General features: G+C 39.0%; 1 protein-coding gene across 6 annotated transcripts in view; it reads left to right on the forward strand.

Annotated features, from left to right (window-relative positions):
• The window catches only part of AUTS2 (activator of transcription and developmental regulator AUTS2), an 802,029-nt gene that overhangs the window by 778,666 nt on the left and 3,957 nt on the right, over positions 1–19,406 (forward strand). For all 6 annotated transcript variants that reach the window (XM_069791497.1, XM_069791496.1, XM_069791499.1 and 3 more), the window contains 8 exons: positions 2,972–3,067; positions 4,386–4,457; positions 6,215–6,244; positions 7,846–7,917; positions 11,866–12,007; positions 12,548–12,625; positions 14,023–14,106; positions 15,010–15,232. In XM_069791497.1, the coding sequence (XP_069647598.1) occupies positions 2,972–3,067; positions 4,386–4,457; positions 6,215–6,244; positions 7,846–7,917; positions 11,866–12,007; positions 12,548–12,625; positions 14,023–14,106; positions 15,010–15,232 (797 nt within the window). The remainder of the gene's footprint in view (positions 1–2,971; positions 3,068–4,385; positions 4,458–6,214; positions 6,245–7,845; positions 7,918–11,865; positions 12,008–12,547; positions 12,626–14,022; positions 14,107–15,009; positions 15,233–19,406) is intronic.

Below are 19,406 nucleotides of genomic sequence, written 5' to 3' on the forward strand. Positions count from 1 at the left end.
ACTCTTATTTGCTGAGCTTTACATGGATTCAAAAGATGTATTATCATCAATGTGGCAAGTTGATTCAAGCAAGAACACGTAACTGGGAAATAGGTAAATGAATTTTAGACAAAGCACAGAAGTGGACATGTAATAATATAGGAAACATTGCAAAAGTCTCCAACTGCATATGCTTTTCAAATTCAATGACATAATCTCTTATAAATCTGGCAGTTACCTGGATTGTAAAGGTCATGGTATTACCCCCTTTAAAGTAAGGAAAGGCTTCATGTTGGTCTCTGTTAGCCAAGGAGCCATGCTATTGAACATGGGAGAGCTCTGCCAGCTGAGGTCTGGTCCACTATGCCTCCCTTGCCCTTCCTTCAGGAAAGTTTTGTCCTTGTGAAGCAGTTGCAAAATAATCACTGTTGCATCTGTTGGATATTTAGCAAGCTAATACCAGAAGATCAAGGTGATGGTGACAAATTACATTGGATTAACAGTCTTCCTTGAACTACAGCAAGGCCATACTAGCTAGGGTATTTCAGTAATCTCTTCTACTATGACTATAGATTATCTAGGTAACAGAGGAATTTCTTGCTTCAGTTGCCTGAGCAGCTGCAGTATCAAAAAGCATACTTTTGCTGGCATAAGTGAATACCTGATAGGGCTTTTCCTCTTAGTAGAAATATTGTGAAACTATGGCACTTCCATAGACCTTTTCCTAGTGACAAGAGTTTCCACTACAGATCCACACCAAGAATTCAGACATCTCAAAAAAAAGCTGGCAATGGTTTTAAAGCTTGTAAATGAACTTTGCAGGAGGGCAAGGTCTGTTAGAGAGTTAAAATCAATCTGCTTTAGAATAGAGAACACAGCTCACATAGAAGCTCATGCAGAAATTTAAAACAGTTTTCTTTCTTGGCACCTTTGATTTTACAATCATTTCTGTGGCGGGGGTGGGGGGAGCTTACCGTAGCACAGAGAGGCATTACTTTTACCTACAGTTAACACTGAGTCTAGTTTAGTGTTACATTGCACCTGGCCCCAGGAAAGCTGTGAGTACTACATTGTTTCCTGAAGAAAGCTAGAAGGGGAAAATGTTGCTCAAAAGAGAGGAAGAAGAAGGAAGCACTGACTGTGAAAGATGTATTGTGAAAACTGGAGGAATTTAACTGATACAAAGAGATCCTGGATATACAATATTTACATTTTATTAATACTTCTGACCTTAAGGAAAGGTCACATTTAATTAACTTACCAGTTGTTACAAAACTCTAAGGAAAGCATTCCTTATTATTAGTCATAGCCAATAGAATATTAAGTATTACGTCTCTTTTCATCGTTTGGAATTAGTCCATTACACACAGAATTAAATGCAGAAGACACTGGAGGATTTAAAACACATTTTACTCATTAGAAGTTATTGTAAATGAGGACATGTGTCTCTTAATGATTTCTCAAATGCCTACAGTTCAGTATCAACTAATCTACAAATGCTTTCTGCATCATTGAATGAAGCAGGTCCAAATTAAATAGAATTAAAAACAACAATAGAAACGTGTTATGAAAGGGGACTTGATACCATGCTTTTAAACTGAGAAAATCTTTTGCTACCTCTACAATACTGAAATATTTTCTCAGCTTTCAGTAAATATAAGACAAATAAATGACCTTGCAAGATAAGCTAGTGGAAGGAAACCGATTAAGAAAAGCACATACATATGCCTAAACATGGCATAAACAAATTCATCAAAACCTTGCAATACTGATTTACTCTGGGATGTGATTTCTCAGTGTTTGCCCACTCCGTGTGTCCAGTCTTTTACTTTGCCCAGTCCTGCTTCTGTTCGATTGGCCATTAACTCATTTATTTTGATCTTAAAAGTAGCATACAGTAGATTGATTTTTGATCAGCTGTGTTCAGAGGTGAATTTGTATCAGCCAGATAAACCCTTCAGGTTTTTGGGTGGCAATACCAGCAGAGTTAGCAGCCATGCCCCATTAGATCTTGATTGAGGTTTCACAGTGAGAACATATTTGGAGTGTGATGCTTTGAACCCCCGACTCCTACCAGAAAGCAATTTTGTGTGTAATCTCAGCATTTTCTGTGGAATTGGGCGAGTTATCTGTGTTACAGCATGAGTAAAAGATTCACAGCCGGACCACAGACAAGATTTGGATGTTACAGTTTACTTGCTTGTTTCCCATGTGTTTGTCTGCATTAGTGCAGAACCACTTTTTTTTTTCCCCCCCTAAATTCTCTTAGAACAGATACTTTGGGATCAGTGAGGTCAGTGGAGATGTGCACATTTTTATGCTTAGTAGTCTGTCTTTATAAGAACACTACCCTAAATTTGGGGGGGGGGGGGGGGGGGTGCCTCAGTGTTTTGTTTAAGTAATAATTTTGAACAAATCAGATTGCCTCTCTGCTAATATTAGATGTGGCAGGATATCCTCTCAGACAGGCTAATGAAGTAAGAATTGTGCGTATTTTCCTCATTTCCTACAGATACTATTAAAATCCTAACGTACTAATAGAGTTTTAATGATACATTATCCTAGAACTCATATGGGGTGTTTTTCCCCTTTAACAGTAGTTTTCTGAGTCTTATCTGGCTCAGTATTCTGCCTTTTCTCTTGAAATGGTTTGCAAACTGAAACCATTTAAAATGTGTACCCAATTAAAAAATTAATAGTTGGGGGAAAAAAAAAGCTTCTTTTACGCTATGATGGCCTAATCCAGGGGACAGTTTGTTGCTTTATGATTTCGGAACTGCTTTTAAGCTCTAAACGTCATGACATTTGTGAACATTTCATTGACTGCTTTAACTAACATTGTTGCAACAAGATCACTTCTTCAATGCTTCTCAGTTTTCTCCATGTACCATTTCCCTAATATTATGCAGGAATGCTTTCTCTGTCTTGTTCAACTTCCTGTCTTCATTTTGACATGTGCTTGTATTTATGTTGTTCTATCTTTTTGTTACAGCTGTTTCACTCCTATCCTCCAGCTGTATCAGGTATTCCTCCTATGATTCCTCCAACTGGCCCCTTTGGCTCGCTACAAGGAGCATTTCAGCCCAAGGTAAGAAATACTCCAGTACACTGGTGGTGTGAGCGAGGTTAGGTTTAGGGTTAGCATGTGCTTCAGATTCTGGAGCAATTGAGATCTGAGTTACAGCCTAATTCCACAGAGGACAATTGGCTTTTTCCAAATTTACTACAAAGAAGTTATTTCTCATTAGGTTCAAATATATTTACATGCATTTTTTTTAAAAAAATCTATATAATGGCATAGTTAACTTTAGAAGCAGTATAATTAGTTCTCAGGTAGTATGCATTAATGTAAGGTCATGTAATAATAAAGATTTTAAGAAACCATGATCATTATTGTTTACTCATTTCCATAATTATCTCACAGCTCCACCACAATGCAATACACTGATTTAGTTCTCCTCTCATTTGTGATAGCTAGGATAGATAAATGTGATGAGTTTGGGGGGTTTTTCTTTTGTTTTCATGAAGTCACGCTTGATTTATAAGTGGGAGGAAATCATATTCTGTAGTCTGTAGTCTTTGCAACTAAAGACTGAAATCAGGACTGAAATTTCTGCAGAGAAGACACCTTTCTTAAATTGGCCTATCCACTGTAATGACTGAATATGTAAATTGCAGTTCATTAGTGGAATTCTTCATATGTATGGTAATCAGACTGTTAACAAGTCTGTTACTTAATTGTTAGTTATACTGTAGCTGATTTCTTTTTTTCTTCATTTTAATGTAGGAAGAAGCTCTGTCTAGATGTTTTTTGTTTGGTTTTTTTTTTTTTCCCCCCACAAAGCTGCATTTTGTTATATTAGCTGAATATTTACATTCAAATCATGGGAAGAGCTTTAATCTTTTTCAGCTGGATGTTGCTTTTTCCTGATATCTGTATGGTAACAGTTCATTGTGGATGGAGTTCAGATCCTTGTACAGTGACTAAACAGATTACTGATGCTTTGCGCATTGACAGTCAGGTTAGCAGTTTTAGCCAGTTCCAGTGCATTGCTGATAAGCAGCAGAGCACAAGCTTGGTCCTCCAAACACTGCTTTAGATGCCGTATCATAAATATGTCGCTAATCAGGTTTTCGATAGTGGAAGGATTTTCCAGTGTAAACAGTCAACGTTCCCTCACGTGTTTTGGATTAAAGTAATGGGAAGTTGGTGGACAATGACAGTCTGAAAATTGAGATGATAATACGCACATTACTAAGTGGATTATAATGGTTATCCTTTCCTCTTTAAAAAGTTTATCTTCATTGCTTAGGCAATGTTAATGATAATGTATTATTTTTCACTTTCTGTTGCTTTTATGTGTTGTATTACTCAAAAATGCTGTCTTTCCTTGTGGTATTTCTAGACTTCCAATCCTATTGATGTTGCAGCCAGACCTGGAACTGTCCCACATACCCTTCTACAGAAAGATCCACGGGTCTGTAGAAAACGTTGTATTTTTCTCAAGTAAAGTTTATTCCCCCTGAAAACCTTCAATGCTAGAGCTACTGTGTTCAATATGTCCCAATTAACATCCTAAAACTAAAGCTTAGTCTGAACTGTTTTGAGTCAATGAGAACTAGAGAAGTTGTATGAGAGCAGTTTAAATCCCAATGCTTGCTTCTGCTCATCATTCGCAAAAGCACATAGATACTATGCAAAGGAAGAGCTCTTCCCTTGTTGTCAGCAGGCATCCCCACAAGCCCGGGGGTAAAGGCATAAAAGTCCAATTCAAGGTAGAAATGTACAAACCTCTTCAAGATTTATGTTTATACTCTGTAATTGTTTTTAATGTGGGCAATGACAGTTATTCCCTTGGTTACTGTATCATTGATCGCAGGAGTGAAATACGGATGCACTTTATTGATTACTTGGCGCCTCTGGATTTTTGAGTTCTAGCGTATGTGAACAGCATTTATTGTCTCAGCACGTTGTCTCTTAGCCTTTTTCTGTTCTTTGTGAATGCCCATGGGTTGTTTGCATGTTTGAATTAATATACATTGTTTGTAACGAGGAACATCACGCAGTCATATTTGTAGCAGAACTCTCTGACAAAAGCAACAGGGAGCTCTCCTTAAAAATCTGTGTTGTGGTATGGCTAAACTTTTAAGTACAGCAGAGCTGTTTTCTTTGGGTTATGCCAAGTTCCGGTACTTTGGTTTGCTCTGAATTGGTGCTGTAGTTGAGCTTTATACTGAAAGGAACCACATTTTTTTGTTTCTGTTTTTTCTGTCTAATTGAAAAAATAACTAGAGCCTCCCATCATTAAGTCGTTTAGCTTTATGCTCCCTTTCAACTTGTAGTGTAGTTTCAAGTATTTCAAGATGATGTATTGTGCCATCACTGCATCTACAAAGTACTTCTTACACTTATAAATCTCCTTCAGTATTGCATTTCAAAACAGAAAATCCAAAACAAGTAAGAAATACCCAATAAATTGAATTTATTTTCCAGCATTAATTGATGAAATGTGAGCAAAAAAGGAGAATAAGAAAATAGTCTACCCCCAAAAAACAGGCCACACAAAAAAATAATAATGAGAAAATTGGTTTTTTATATAGCTCTTGTTTACCAACATCTGTTGCAGCGTGAAAAATACTTAAGGCAAAGCCCATTTATGACAGAGAACACATCAGGCAAGCAGTCAGTCAGTAATGGCTATTTGAATGTTCAAGTCCATACCAGACATTTCATACCATAGCCATTGAACAGACACAGTCACTGGTTTGCAGGGGCACGTCCGAAACACCATTCCATCCCGTTCCAACTCAATTCGTGGGATCAAGCCTGGGAAGAAGGGGCCCTGTCCACTACCCAGTCTTCTCATGAGCTGAGCAGCTTTGAAAGATGAGAACAGAAGTTTGCCCAAAGGATAGATCTGTGTTTTTTTTCAGAGTAGTTAACCAGCCATTTTTGTAGCATTAAATCAACAAATTAATGATGATGCCAGAGGACAGAGCACTCTGTGTGAGGCTTGTTTAGTTGCTTGTCAACACTTAGGTACAACAGCTGGGGGGGGAGGGAGACCAGCTCAAATACGGAGGCTAAGGACTAATTATTATCCGAAAGGGCTTCATTTGAAAGTAAAATTATAACATTTTAATTTCATCTCTTAATGAAGCAATACAAATTTGTTAATTAGAGCAATTGTTTGAGTGACAGGCATGTAACCAAGCTGTCATTTCTTCTTCACAGTTGACAGATCCGTTCAGGCCCATGTTGAGGGTAAGAAATCTTCTTGTGATACAGTTTGTCAGGCTTGTCTCAGTCCCCACTGGGTTAAAGCAGCAGACTAATTATAAAGCAATGCCGTGTTTCATCTTGGGTATTTTACACCGTGTTTGCTGAGCAGCATGGTCAGTCCTTCTTTGTGTGCATCTTGTGGTCACTCAAGGAAAATACACAGTTTCAAAGTTGGAAGTTTTCTGTTCTTCTCCTGCAACCTCCTAGCACGAGTACTGGAGGTTAAATATTGATAATCCTTCTATTGTGCTGGCTTAGCAGGTTTCCTGAGCCAAATCCTAGAGACCTATCCTGGCAGTGATCCCCTGTCATTTCACTGCAGACTGAAGGATTTTGCTTTTCATTATTTACTATGTGTTTTCAGTGTTATTCGGTATGGTACCTCCTACCAAAGTATCTTACTTTCAAGCGTAGAGACAATCCACTTCAAACACAAAATATTTTAGAAATAAGGATGAAAAGATCCAGTCTTTTAGTGATCCAAAAGAGGGGTTTTTGTTAATTTTTCAAGATGTTCAAGAAGGTCTAGATTTTGATCGAACCAACCAAGTGAACTTACTAAATCACTAGCACAGCCAGTTACTGTGAATAAGCAAAAGGCTTGAGTTTAGGGGAGTATGTGTGTGACATGGGTTTTATTTTTCTGTGTTTTCAATTGTTGGTTGTTATACACCGAGAAATAGAAGGTAGAGCATATGCCTTAGTTTGTGAAACATTTAAATTACCAGTAGCTTGAGGACCTTCTTGAATTCTTGTGATTATTTTTAAATCTGCAGGAATCATTAGATGTGTAGTTAACTACAGACCTCTAAATAACAAAATTGGAGAAAGTATATCCTGAATGAGTCTTTTTCAGACAAGATTTCCAGATGTATTGGAAATGGAGTACAAAATCAACAAGAAAACCCAAATAGCACTCTGGTTCTTTCCTCCCTCTCTCCTCCCCATGACTTAAAAGCATGGTGGCAGGAAGGATGCAAAGAGCCTTCCCAAACAGTGTGAATTGACTGACCTCCAATTTTTGCAGTATATTTATGCACCAGAGTTTTGGAGGTACAGACCAGAAATTACATGTGGGAGTCAGATTCATTTTGAAAAACAGTGATCTTTTAAAGAGCTTTCATTTTCATCTTTTGATGGAAAGGCTAGTCTTAGAATAGCTGCACTTCCAGAAATGAACTCAATGTACAGTTGTAAAGCAATCCAGCTACTCAGAGCAGCTGCTGACTGGAAGACAGTTTCATTGATTTCAGCAACACAAGCTGCATTCTCAGCCAGTGGTGTCAGAAGATTACAAAAGTGTGTAAAACCCGAGCATGAGTTTATTTGAAGAGGAGAGTGACCAGGGGCATTCCTGGATATCCAGATAAACTTCTTAGCAAGGGACAAATTCTTTGCATTTCTGCTTTCCCAAGAGGATGGAGAGGGAAGGCACCAAGGGGAGACCCTTTGCTTTCAGTTGTCTTGGCGTGGGGAATGCCTTAGATGGGGCTAAGAGTTGGCAAGAGTTGCTAGAACTAGAGGAAAGCATCACAGGTTTTTGAAAGTTACTGATTCATGTTGTATCCCTTTGTTTTTTCCAGAAACCTGGAAAGTGGTGTGCTATGCATGTTCACATCGCCTGGCAGATATACCATCATCAACAGAAAGTCAAGGTCAGTCTTTTGAGCACGCATGAATTTCAGATGAATTGCACAGTGCAAACCTATGAGAGGAAGAGTTTGCCTCTCACTGTTAGCAGTTCTGTGCCATGGGTAATGCCTTGTTAAAGTAACCTTATGTAGCATTAAGCATAACCTTCTGTTTCTTAGTGATGGTATGTTGGAATTAAAAACCTAAAGGTAGAGTCTCAAAGGAATGTCTGTGATGCCTCGCAGCAAGGACACCAGATCTTAGGTGATAACAACCAGTTTGTAGCTAGGAAGAGCTAAATCGGTGTGCCTCTGAGCTACAACATTGCTTTTATTTATGGCTGAGGACACAGTCACATCAAGATTAATTTTTTTTAAGTCTGGAGAAGCTAGGCAGATGTATCCCGTTCCTCTTATTAATGTTCACGGACAGAAGATGGCACAGGAAGATATCTCCTGTCCCTAAGATGCTTTATCCAATGTGGCTGCACAGGCTCCCCTCAGTCTTTTTACAACCCATCTCATAGCTGGAGGTTGGCACCTCTATGTGTCTGGGCTGGTCAGGCAGACACAGCCTCTCAGATGAAGTAATGTTATCCAGACACTGCCTCATTGCACTGAAGGTGTAGGGGTGGAAATCTTTTCTTTGTTACACATGTTTTGAGACTTCAAGGGTAAGGGCCATGGCCAGTTTAGGTTCTCCTGAAACAGATGTCAGAGGAAAACAAATAGTGTGTTCATTTAATAGTTACGGTATTTCCGTTCTTACTTTAACTGTATTTTCATTGCACTTGGACTCTGTGAAGAAGGTTTCTTTCCCTTTATAATATTTTCACTGTACTTGTCACTGAAGAATTCTCTGTGGCTCCTGAAGTTTTTCAGTAAGTCAGGAAAGGTTGGCGTTCTTTACTGTTCATACGTGTACTTCAGGAGTCAATAGCTTGTGTTAGAAAGTAAAATTAACGAGGAGTCCATAGCACTTTGCAGTCTATGTGTGCAATTGAATTGTATAAGGTAGTGCTATAAGAATATGAAGATGTTGAACAGCTACTAAAACCGGCAGCTAATAGAGTTTAAAAATAACCCTTTTAAACAAGGTTGACAGGTTAATTTGCTGCAGTAGACATATCTCTCTTCTCTGCTTCCTTATGTTTCCCCTGCTAGTGATCTTCATTCATCTTCCCATTATCAAAAAAGACAAGATTATAGACCTAGAGAGTTATATGTCCTTTTTTTTATTTTATTGAAAAGGTATTTTCTTGAAATGAAATTATTATTCCCATGCTATCTATGTCCTTTGAATCTTCCTTGATTTGATATTCAGAGAGAGGTCATACTGGTGTATTTATAACTCATAGTAAATGCCATTTTCATGCAGCCATTTCTTTTACCTAATACTTTTCCATCTTCCATGTTAAAAAACAGGAAAAAAGCCCAGAAGTACAGAGAAGGATGTTACTTGACTTTTTGAGGCTGTGCCTGATGATAATTTCAAGAATAATTGGGAAATGTATTTCACTATCTCAGTTCAGTCAAAAAATTAGGTATGGTCTACAGTCAGTAAGGCGAGTTGGTTTACATCCCCGTGGGCTGTCACGACTCCCACACAGGAATGAAGTCCTCCCCTCTGCATGCGACCATGAAGTGTGAAATCTCTGGCTGAAGGCTCATACAGAATGATTTCTCCTTCTAGCCCAACGTTGTGAAGGTGCCTTTTCTTCTGCACAAGTTGAAGACGCTGCCTAACTGTAGAGCAGGGAATAAAATATATTTACTCACAGATTTCAAGTTGCATGCAGTGCCACTGGACTGCTTGCAAAGTATGGAAGAATTGGTAACTATCTGGCCTGCTAGTAATTGCTTGCAAAGGGCAACAGCAGACACTGAAGAAGCAGGCAAGATAGGAAACTTTTAACACACAACCTTCCTGACCCCAGGAAAAATTGCATGCAGCTGTGGATGCTGTTTGCCTGCCTATACCTCTGCACCAAGACACAGTTCAGACCTGTGTAACCTGTCTGCACACCCAGGGAATTCCTCAGACAAAGCCAGGGTTGCATACCAGCTCTGGGCACAAAGCAATTTTACACTCCTTAGACTGACCAGGGCATTACTTGCCCACATTCAACAGAGAATTTATGCTCCATAATTGGCCCTGTCTCTTTTAGGAAAGGCCTTATGGCCCAATCTAACATGCCATGAAATCAGTGCAGACATTTACATTGATTTTAGTGGGCCCTGAGTTAAGGTGTTACACATTTGCTGGACTTCAAATACATTTGTAAGGATTATCATCAAGAGGAGTTGCTCTCCTGAACAGCAACTGGGGATAAAATAAATCTGATCAATTTTCCTTGGTACTATTTTAAGGTAAAGCAACACATTAAAAAATCTTCTAACACATCCATGATATTCCTGTTCCTCTTCAGACAGGGGATTTTTTCATTATTTAGAAGAGCACCATTCATATAGCTGCAATTAAAGTTTCAGCCAGCTTTTGCTATTCTGAGTAATGCCTGTCAGAGGTTTATAACTTTGTTGTTAAAAAGAAGAATAAAAAGAGTTCATAGCACAAAAATCTGGTACACAAGCTTCAACTGAGGCGTTTGTATTTTCTGAACTTTTTTTAATTAGTAAAGCATTACAGTGTTACTTCCTTAAAAGATATGACCTTAACTTGGCCATCTTTTCCATTTCAATATTTTTGCAGGCCATTATCTCAAAGCATTGATAAAGCCTTCTTTTTTTTTGCTTTTTTTTTGTTCTTTTTTTTTTTTTTTTTGTTCTCATAGCTACATAGACATGTTACTAGCACTTGAAAAACAGCTACTAGGCATGCACATTAACTTGGTCATAACTTTTTAATATGCATATTTATATCATTGTAATAGTCTGTACGCTGAGCTGGCACAGTATTAAATACTGATTTATAAAGCGTAACATGCTTCAGAATTCCTGTTAAGATCTACTGGTTCAGTGTTACACATTTGTAAATCCTTTCAGCTGACCTGCACAATTAATCAGCAATCTGTGTTTTGGGAGTTCTGGCAGCACAAGTAATTGGGAATTTGGTTTTCCTCTGCATTCTATAAAACTATTGAATTAGGGACCACTAAAATGAGTACGTGGCACAAAGAAGAGCCCACCCTTCATCCACTTACCATTTACCATACAGCTACCTCAGCAAATTTACCTTAAAAAAGACAGCCTGCTCATTCTTATACCATATATGTACAGACAGTGACATACAGTGCTTTGAATTTTGGAGTGCAAGCAGTCAAAACGGGACTTCAGTTCTTTAGACTCAAATATGCTTCATCTGTAATTTGATTCATTTTAGGCCCTAGCTTGCTCAGCTGCAGTCTGAGAGGGACTGAAAGATACACTGCATCAAGTGTTTCTTGATTGCAGCTTCACATTTAAAAGTAATGGTTCTGGTGTCCATTGACTTGTCTCTGCCCTAACTGTCCGGCAAGGGATGCCTGCAGTGGGAAGAGAGGGTCAGCTGGCAGTTGTGCCTGTTACGGCTGATGCTTTCATCCAGCTTTTAACACTCCTGCCCACCTGGCATCAGGTCCAAACTAACATTTCTCTTCGGCTTTGTTTTTATTATTTTTAGACAGACCTATTACAGCTAAGCAAGTGTCTGAGGCCTCTTCAAAGATTTTTATGTTTGTTCTTTAAAGTCAGGTCTGTGCTGAAATGCTTTGGTCCAGAGGGCTGGATGTGACCATATGTGAAAACACTTGAAATTTGCGGGAAATGTGCATTGGGAGACAGATTTTTCTCTCTCTGCCTTAGATCCCCCTTCCAGGAAGACAGCTGTGTACCTATGCTCGGGGTCCCAAAAACTAATATTCTTGTTAAAACGTCAGTTAGTGTGAATAAATTGCTATACCCACATCATTCTGAAAGTGCCTTTTACTGCTATCTTTTAGGACAGTCTCTTCCAAATCCTGTTTTACATTTCAGAAACAGATGCAGTCTGATCCGCACAAGCTGGACTTTGGCCTGAAACCTGAATTTCTGAGCAGGCCACCAGGCCCCAGCCTTTTTGGAGCCATCCACCACCCCCATGACTTGGCCCGGCCCTCGACTCTCTTCTCTACAGCCAGTGAGTACTGAGAAGTGAAATCTCCTTCTTGTGGCATGCTCATTAAAATGCTAATCCTTGCCGTGTTAAAAGGAAATTTCCCATATGCTTTGGCTTATGAACTCTCTGCAAGACATGCCAGGGACTATTAGTCCATTTGATAAATATTTTCAAATTATTCTATATGCTTTTAAAAAAGCCCAACCTGCTGAAATGCCATACAGGTAGTAAATGGAGGAACATTTCTTCACACAGTGATGTCCAATGCATCATGGAGATAACAGGTTGGAAATAAGCTGTATTTCACATGCTCTTTTTTTTTTTCCTGTACTGAAACATTCCCCCCCATCCCTCCTCCCCCCTTGTGCTCTAACTGGGGGTTTCTGTTCAGAAAAGCCGCTGCTACTTGCATAGGATCCTGACCTGAGAGCCCCCACTCAGTCTACAGCAATCTCTAATCACATGAGCTGCCATTTAAGAAATTATAGTCAAGCCCAGAGCACAGTGAGTCCCTTTCTGAGCTTTTGCTAGGCATTCACCCCTTTTGCTTTGTTTTGGCAGGTGGGGGTCATCCAGCCGGCACCCCTTTCGGCCCACCACCTCACCACAGCAACTTTCTCAACCCAGCTGCTCACTTAGGTACGTTCTCTCTGCAACTAACAGCGAATACAATGCAAAAGTAACACACACTGTCCACTGAGACCATTAATGGTTTCCCATGTGGAGACTCTTTGAGTACCCTGCCTACTTAACCTTTACAAATTGCACATTTTATCCATTTAATTTTAGCCATTAGCCAAGTAGCAGTTCTAAATACACATAATAGTATCACGGACAGCATGTTTTGAAATACTTCTGAAAATGGTGTGGACATTGGAGGAGCAGAGCGACAGGACTGCTTAAGTTTCACTGTAGTCATGTTTATAACCAGTCAAAAAAATGCCTTAAGGTTAAGGCTTCGGTTCATAGAGGTGGGGTTTTTTTCCTAACTCCTACTTAGATGTCTACTTTTCCATTTAAGTGAGTGGGAGAGATATCTTTAAAATACTGTGATCTGGCCTCAGATGTGTCTGTTAGTGAAAATTAGTGAATATGCATTTAAAAAAGGAACCACCCAAGTTACCAAATGTTATTTCCCTTCTAACTTACTGATGTTGTAATAAAGTGGTCTGCTGCCTGCGGGAGCATCCAATATCAATACTCTAAATTGGGATTTTATTTTGCACAGGGAAGGATTTGGGAGGGTCACCAAATTGATACAGCAGACTAACAATGTAGGTTTGTCATTCTGCACTTAGCTGCCTATACAAAATGCTAGGTTTGGTCTTCCTTTTCTTTGTGCTGGTATTTATCAGAAGTAGTTTCATCAGAATTGTTAGACTTCTCCAAAATAAAGTGAGAAGATAATTTGCTTCATTCATGTGACTTATCTATAGCCTGTATGCATTAAGTACTAAAAAAAATGATTCCAATATTTTTCAGTCCATACTAGTTTTTTGTATAGTGTTAGCAATAAATATCAAGAGAATTACAAAATGTTCGGGTCAGCATGACATATCGGTATAATAGGACATTTTATTTATATCCTGGCTATGGTTTAGGAGACATGGCCTGAAGGTGTTTGGAGCACAGTTGCCAGAGTTAATAATAGTCTTGCATTTCCTGAGAAAGACCGTGGAATTGAATAAGAAGGGAATAAAAGGAAATAAAAATGGAGATGTTTGCAGGTTTTAAATGAAGTAGCTACTTACGCTGAAGTACAGGCCTCAATGCCATGTATATTTTAACATCTTGTTTTCCTTTGAAGAGGAAGTTTTTCTAGTAAGGTGATTGCATGCATACTGTCATTGAAAAAAAATGGGGTTTTATGTCCCACCCCCTCACAATAACTGCTCTGTTGTGGGAGGATGATGTGCAACTACTGATGGGCACAGACTGAGCTTTCATGCAGACGTAATGCAGTTGGATAACACGCTAATGCTTTGTCATAATTACCAACATGCCAGTGAGCTTCAGCTGTTTCTGTTGGTTTGCAGAGCCTTTCAATCGACCGGCTTCCTTCAGTGGTCTCACTGCAGTGGGTAGTAATGCCTTCGGGGGACTCGGGAACCCGACAGTTAGTGAGTAACCTCTTTGTGTATGAATTCTTGTTTGCTGTGTAATTCAGGATATTGAGTGATGGTGACTATTTGCTGTCTTTTTTACCAGTCGCTTAGACCACATGCCACTAAGAGATGGGAATTTGAAAAGCCATCTTTTTCTTCTAAATAACAGCATTTTTTAGTCATCAGTAGATTATTTTGTAGTAGTTACTTAACAATTTGGGTTCAACGTAGTGCTAAATGTCACCATTACATCGTTCAATAAAAAAAAAAAAAAAAGAACCTATGAGTCTAAGGGAGTTTGTGAAATTTCTCATGGTTTTGTTGCATGTTCAGAAATAGTTAATGTGTGCAGCAGCCCTAGCTGTGGATGGGAACATTTTTTTTTTCCTTTCTCACCAGTAATCCAGGAAATGTGCCTGGAAAAGATCACTAACCTGCATTTATTTGTCCAGGATCATCAACATTTCTCTAGATTTGGCCAGTCACAAAAGATCATCCTTTTAAAAATCAGTTTCTTTCTCCATACTTCAAATCTGGCATGATTTTGGTCACCTATAATTTTACTTTGGTTCAGGATCAAACGCAACAAGTTCCATTATTTATAGTCCATATAATGGTCATTTCCTGATGTTTCAAAAATACTTTGAATGAGGATCATTGTCACTTTTATCTTACTACGTCATCCCTTGTCAATTTTATCCACAGCATTTCCCTTTCCAATTAAAACAGCTGTCAGATGCCTGCCCATTTTTAGGAATGAGACCCTCTAATGAATCTCTATTAATTTCCTTTCCTTTTCCAGCTCCCAATAATATGTATTCATTTTAACTCTGAGTGCTGTAAAAGTTTTTTTGGTAAGTACCTTCACTAGAGCATACCTTTTCTTAAACCTTTTTGTTTTCCACTTCACCATTTCAGCACCCAACTCAATGTTCGGCCACAAGGATGGCCCCAGTATGCAGAGCTTTAGCAACCCTCACGAGCCCTGGAACCGACTGCACCGAACTCCTCCTTCGTTCCCGACCCCTCCGCCCTGGCTGAAGCCAGGAGAGCTGGAGCGCAGTTCATCTGCTGCAGCTCATGACAGAGATAGAGATGTAGATAAACGAGACTCATCTGTTAGTAAAGATGACAAAGAAAGGTACGAAAGAACACTTCCAAGAATTGTCTAGTTCAAAGCTTGGGGCTCTGTTCCGCTTTTAACCCTTCCCAGCCTGGCACATTGTTAAACCAGAGCTTCAGTAGAGGGACATCTGGAGAGCTGACAGAGTTGCTGCCTACGATGCGAGGCACTACGGAAGATGCAGGTTTCTAACTCGGGTGTTTCCTAATGTATCTGTTTCTCTTCTCACTTGCACCACACTTCATCAGAAGGAGCTTTGCTGGAGCAGAGTTCAGGCAGTGTCAAGTGAGAATAGAAGCAGATCCACACACTTTTGTTACCTTGTGGGTGTCATTGTCATAAGTCTTTTGAAGACTTACCGTGTAGATAGGTGCCTGACAGGATGAAAAGAAGGATTATAAAGTCCATCAGACGCATATCTGCACCTTCAAATACTTAAATAACTTTGTAAATCAGACCTTGTCTGCAAAAGAAGTAACGCTACCTTCCTCTTCAAAAATAGACTGACCAGGGGGACCACTGATAGACTTGTAAAATTATAACACTGTAAAATGCACCGGGTATGTCATGTTCCAATACCACAGTAAGTTTCAGTGCATGCAGTCCATTAAATGAACCTTAATTCCCCTCAAAAAAGACACACACACATGCACTGCTGTTATACACCTTCAAGCACAGTTTTTATTCAGTGTTTTACATGGACTTGCACACTAACATGTCCAGGCTGGGAAGGGTTAATGGAAAGTAAAACCTGGTCATATTTTTTTTGTCAGGACTGTTCCCATTATACAGTTAACTCAGTAACAATTCCTCTTAACATTTAAGTACCAAATTATAAGAATTTGCCATTCAGCAAGTGTCATGCCTTCCTTGAAAAATGTAGAGAGGCTGATTTCAGCTTTTTCAGTTGTGGCTTAATGGCTTTCCTGTTAAGTTTGCACATTACTTACTACATAATGGCTATTTGTTTCTAATTTTTTAACATAAAAGAATATTTAGGAGATGTGCTTTTCTGACTTCTCTGTCACTAACCCAAATATACGCATTAGTAGCCTATTCTAAAAGAAGTTATGCTAACACATTAGATATTCTAAAAATACATTTAAGAGCTTTTCTGTGTTGTTGTAAAATGTGAAGAGCAAGTCAAACTACAGATCTTTTCACCTACATTTTCCATTTGGAATATTTTCTGTTTGGTAGCATAGCTTCATTATTTTCATGTCTGGTGTTAATGCTTCAAAATAAATTGCTGTTACAAATTGGGGATTCTGTCCTGCAAAATGCTTAAGCATGTGAGTAACTTTACTGGCTTGAATGGCAAAGCATTTTAGTTACTAATGATATGGGTCGTCTTTAGAATAATGTGATTATTTCAGTTGCTGTTTTGTTGTTTTCTTATGAAGTGTTCCTGCTGAAGAAAATCCCTTTCTGAAATACATTCCTTGCAAGCTGCTTTGGCATTGCCTGAACTCCATATCATAGCTCAGAACATATTTATTTTTAATAGTTTGAGAGCTTAAAAGTAAGCGTCATTCATACTTCATACTTCTGCACAATTATGCCTACCAGTTTAGTACAATGTTTTCACCGATTTAGTGTTGCTGTGCATCCATCTGCGTGGTTTTGAAGAGTTCTACTTTGCAGCATGCTCACACTGTTGCCTGTATGAGAAGATGCTGACAATCCCTTCCTGCAGACGTGCTCCCTATGTAGATAATATCTGGAGTAGTTTGCGAGCCTATTTTTTGTAATACCTATTATTTTACCTTCAGTAGCACCCAGCAGGGTGAGGATGTAGCCTTGCTTTCTAGTTGAGGTCCCAATCTCTGTTACCTATTTTAAGCAAATTTGCACAAACAGGAAGAGCTGGGAATCACACCTGGAGGTATGACTTCATCTCAAAATCATCCTGTCATCAAGGGTCTAACTTTATCAGCCCCAAAATGGGCCTTCTAGCCAAAAGCATTCATCTAGATTTCTGCTGTTATCAGTGGAAGGGTACCTCAGAGGTACATCTTAGCTTGGCTCTTCCCCATCTAAGATTGGTGTTAGAATAGGGTGCAATGAATCACTGGTTGCTCTTCTTGGATAAGCTGTATGGTCAGTGTACCGCAGCACCCTCCCAGCTAGATGGAGATAAGGTAAATTCCTCAAGATAGCTTAGATAATGTGAAACTACAATTTGTGAGCCTTTTCTAGGTGCAGAGCTGACTTGGGAGTTTCACTGCAATGTCCTGATACAGTCCCCACTTTCTCCTGGAACATCATTTGCAGCTGTGGAGGTTTTTTTGAGGACTCTCTTACTCCAGCCCAGCATTAGGAAAAAATCAGTAAAAACAGCTATTGTGAAAAACAGGATTTATTCCTTTTCAGTGGTATTTTGTTTAAAAGAAGTCACTGAGCTGTTCCATTGTAATAATGAGATTCAAGTGTATGTAATCCTAGAGCGTTAAAAAAAAACACCCAAGAATCTATTGATCTTTTTATGAACATAAATGAGGCAAAGTACGCAGCATAAGATACTCAGTATCTTTCAGTGTAGCATACAGCCTCAAAACATACCTTACTTATTACTGAGTTCATGTGAGAACATGATCTTAAGTTTCTTCTTTGTGAAGACAGAGTCTTAGAGCTGTTCCCATATTATTAACCTAAGGAATCCTTGACACATCTGAGGATAAAAAATTATTCCCTCTCTGACCACTGAACTACATGTAGTTCACTTAAGTGAGCTATATAATCAATAGCCTCTTGAGAGAATACCATCACTGTAATTGAATAGGATGAAACTGGCAAAGGAATTTTGGTTGCACATACATTTTTCTTCAGTTACAGAAAATACCTGTTATTTTCTCTAAATTTTATGTGTAATTTAAAATACATCAATTACATAGAAAATTGATTAAATATCAGCAAAAGGAGTCAATGAGCTCTCCTAGTGAAATAAAACAATTAAGTGTGCCCTCTGAACTAGTCCCATGAGCAAAATAAATAAAAGACTAGGTATTGCAGAGTCTCCAAGCCAGTGCTTTCCAGCAAAGTAAAAGAATCAAGTGTTCAAGTTGAGAAGCCTTCATTGGAGTGCCTTGACTTGGTCTTACTGTGTCCAAATCTGGAAGCTGTTAAATCAAATGCCTCAACTGTTGGTGGAAAGCAAGAGGAAGGAAATTAGAGCCAGGACACAATTTCCAGACTGTTTAGGGCATAGTCAATCAAAGCAGAACCTGATACCAAGGAGTTAATTGGTACTCAGTGCAGACTAGGTGGTTCTGGTATCAAGTGCTCTGTCTTAGAAATGTTTTCTAACAGTCACATTCTGGACTCTCTGAGGTCTCTCAGACATGGCACATAAAATGACAGTTTCAACAATTCAGTCTAGACACAGCAAAAGATGCATCTGGTGAGATTATAATAATGAGAGTTTCCTTTTCAAAGATATTTTTCCTGCAGTTATTGCATTTTCACCATCCAAAAGTACCTACAGGTAGAAATCTTATGCAGTTCAGCTCAGCAGAAAAGTAGGTAGCAGAAATTGTACAGGTGAAGGAGCAAGTGTCCACTTCAGAGTCGCCCTCCGAGTTGCCCTTCAGCCAGCCAGTATCGCTCGTCTTGTCCAGAGTGAGTTTCAACCTGCTGTCCTCATCAGAGCATGTTCAGGTTACACATTGCTAAGCAGAGGCTGCAGCTTCCAAAGAGAAACCATGTAAACTTGAGCTGGTTGGGACTTCAGAGGGCCTCACTGCTTATCCCTCACTTTTGCCTTTAACAGCACATTGTCCATCACCCTGCATAGAACAGAATTTCCATGCTCAGCAGGCAGCATGTGTCCAACACTGAATATCTGGAGCTGTCTTTGTGGAAAGACTCCAACTCAGAGATCAATTGAAATTAGTGAGAGGTTAAAATCACTGGAACTGAGGAATTAGATTTACATTATGAATTCGATTCATTTCAAATAGGAAAGCTTTTTTACTTAGTGTTGCCCATAATAACTCCTGGTCAACACTGCTTCCAGAAAATAATTGGTACAGAATCCATTCACATATTTAGGTTTTCGTCCACTGCCAGACAATAATTCTCTAATCTTTTGTCCAATATAAATAGGTTTGAAAGATGGAATGAATTCACAGTATTTTGAGACTTCCTAACATTGGCAGGGAGATGCACTGGCCCTGGCCCTGCTCTGCTTGCT

The sequence above is a fragment of the Haliaeetus albicilla genome, chromosome 9 (genome assembly GCF_947461875.1).
Source record: "Haliaeetus albicilla chromosome 9, bHalAlb1.1, whole genome shotgun sequence".
NCBI classification, from domain to species: domain Eukaryota; kingdom Metazoa; phylum Chordata; class Aves; order Accipitriformes; family Accipitridae; genus Haliaeetus; species Haliaeetus albicilla.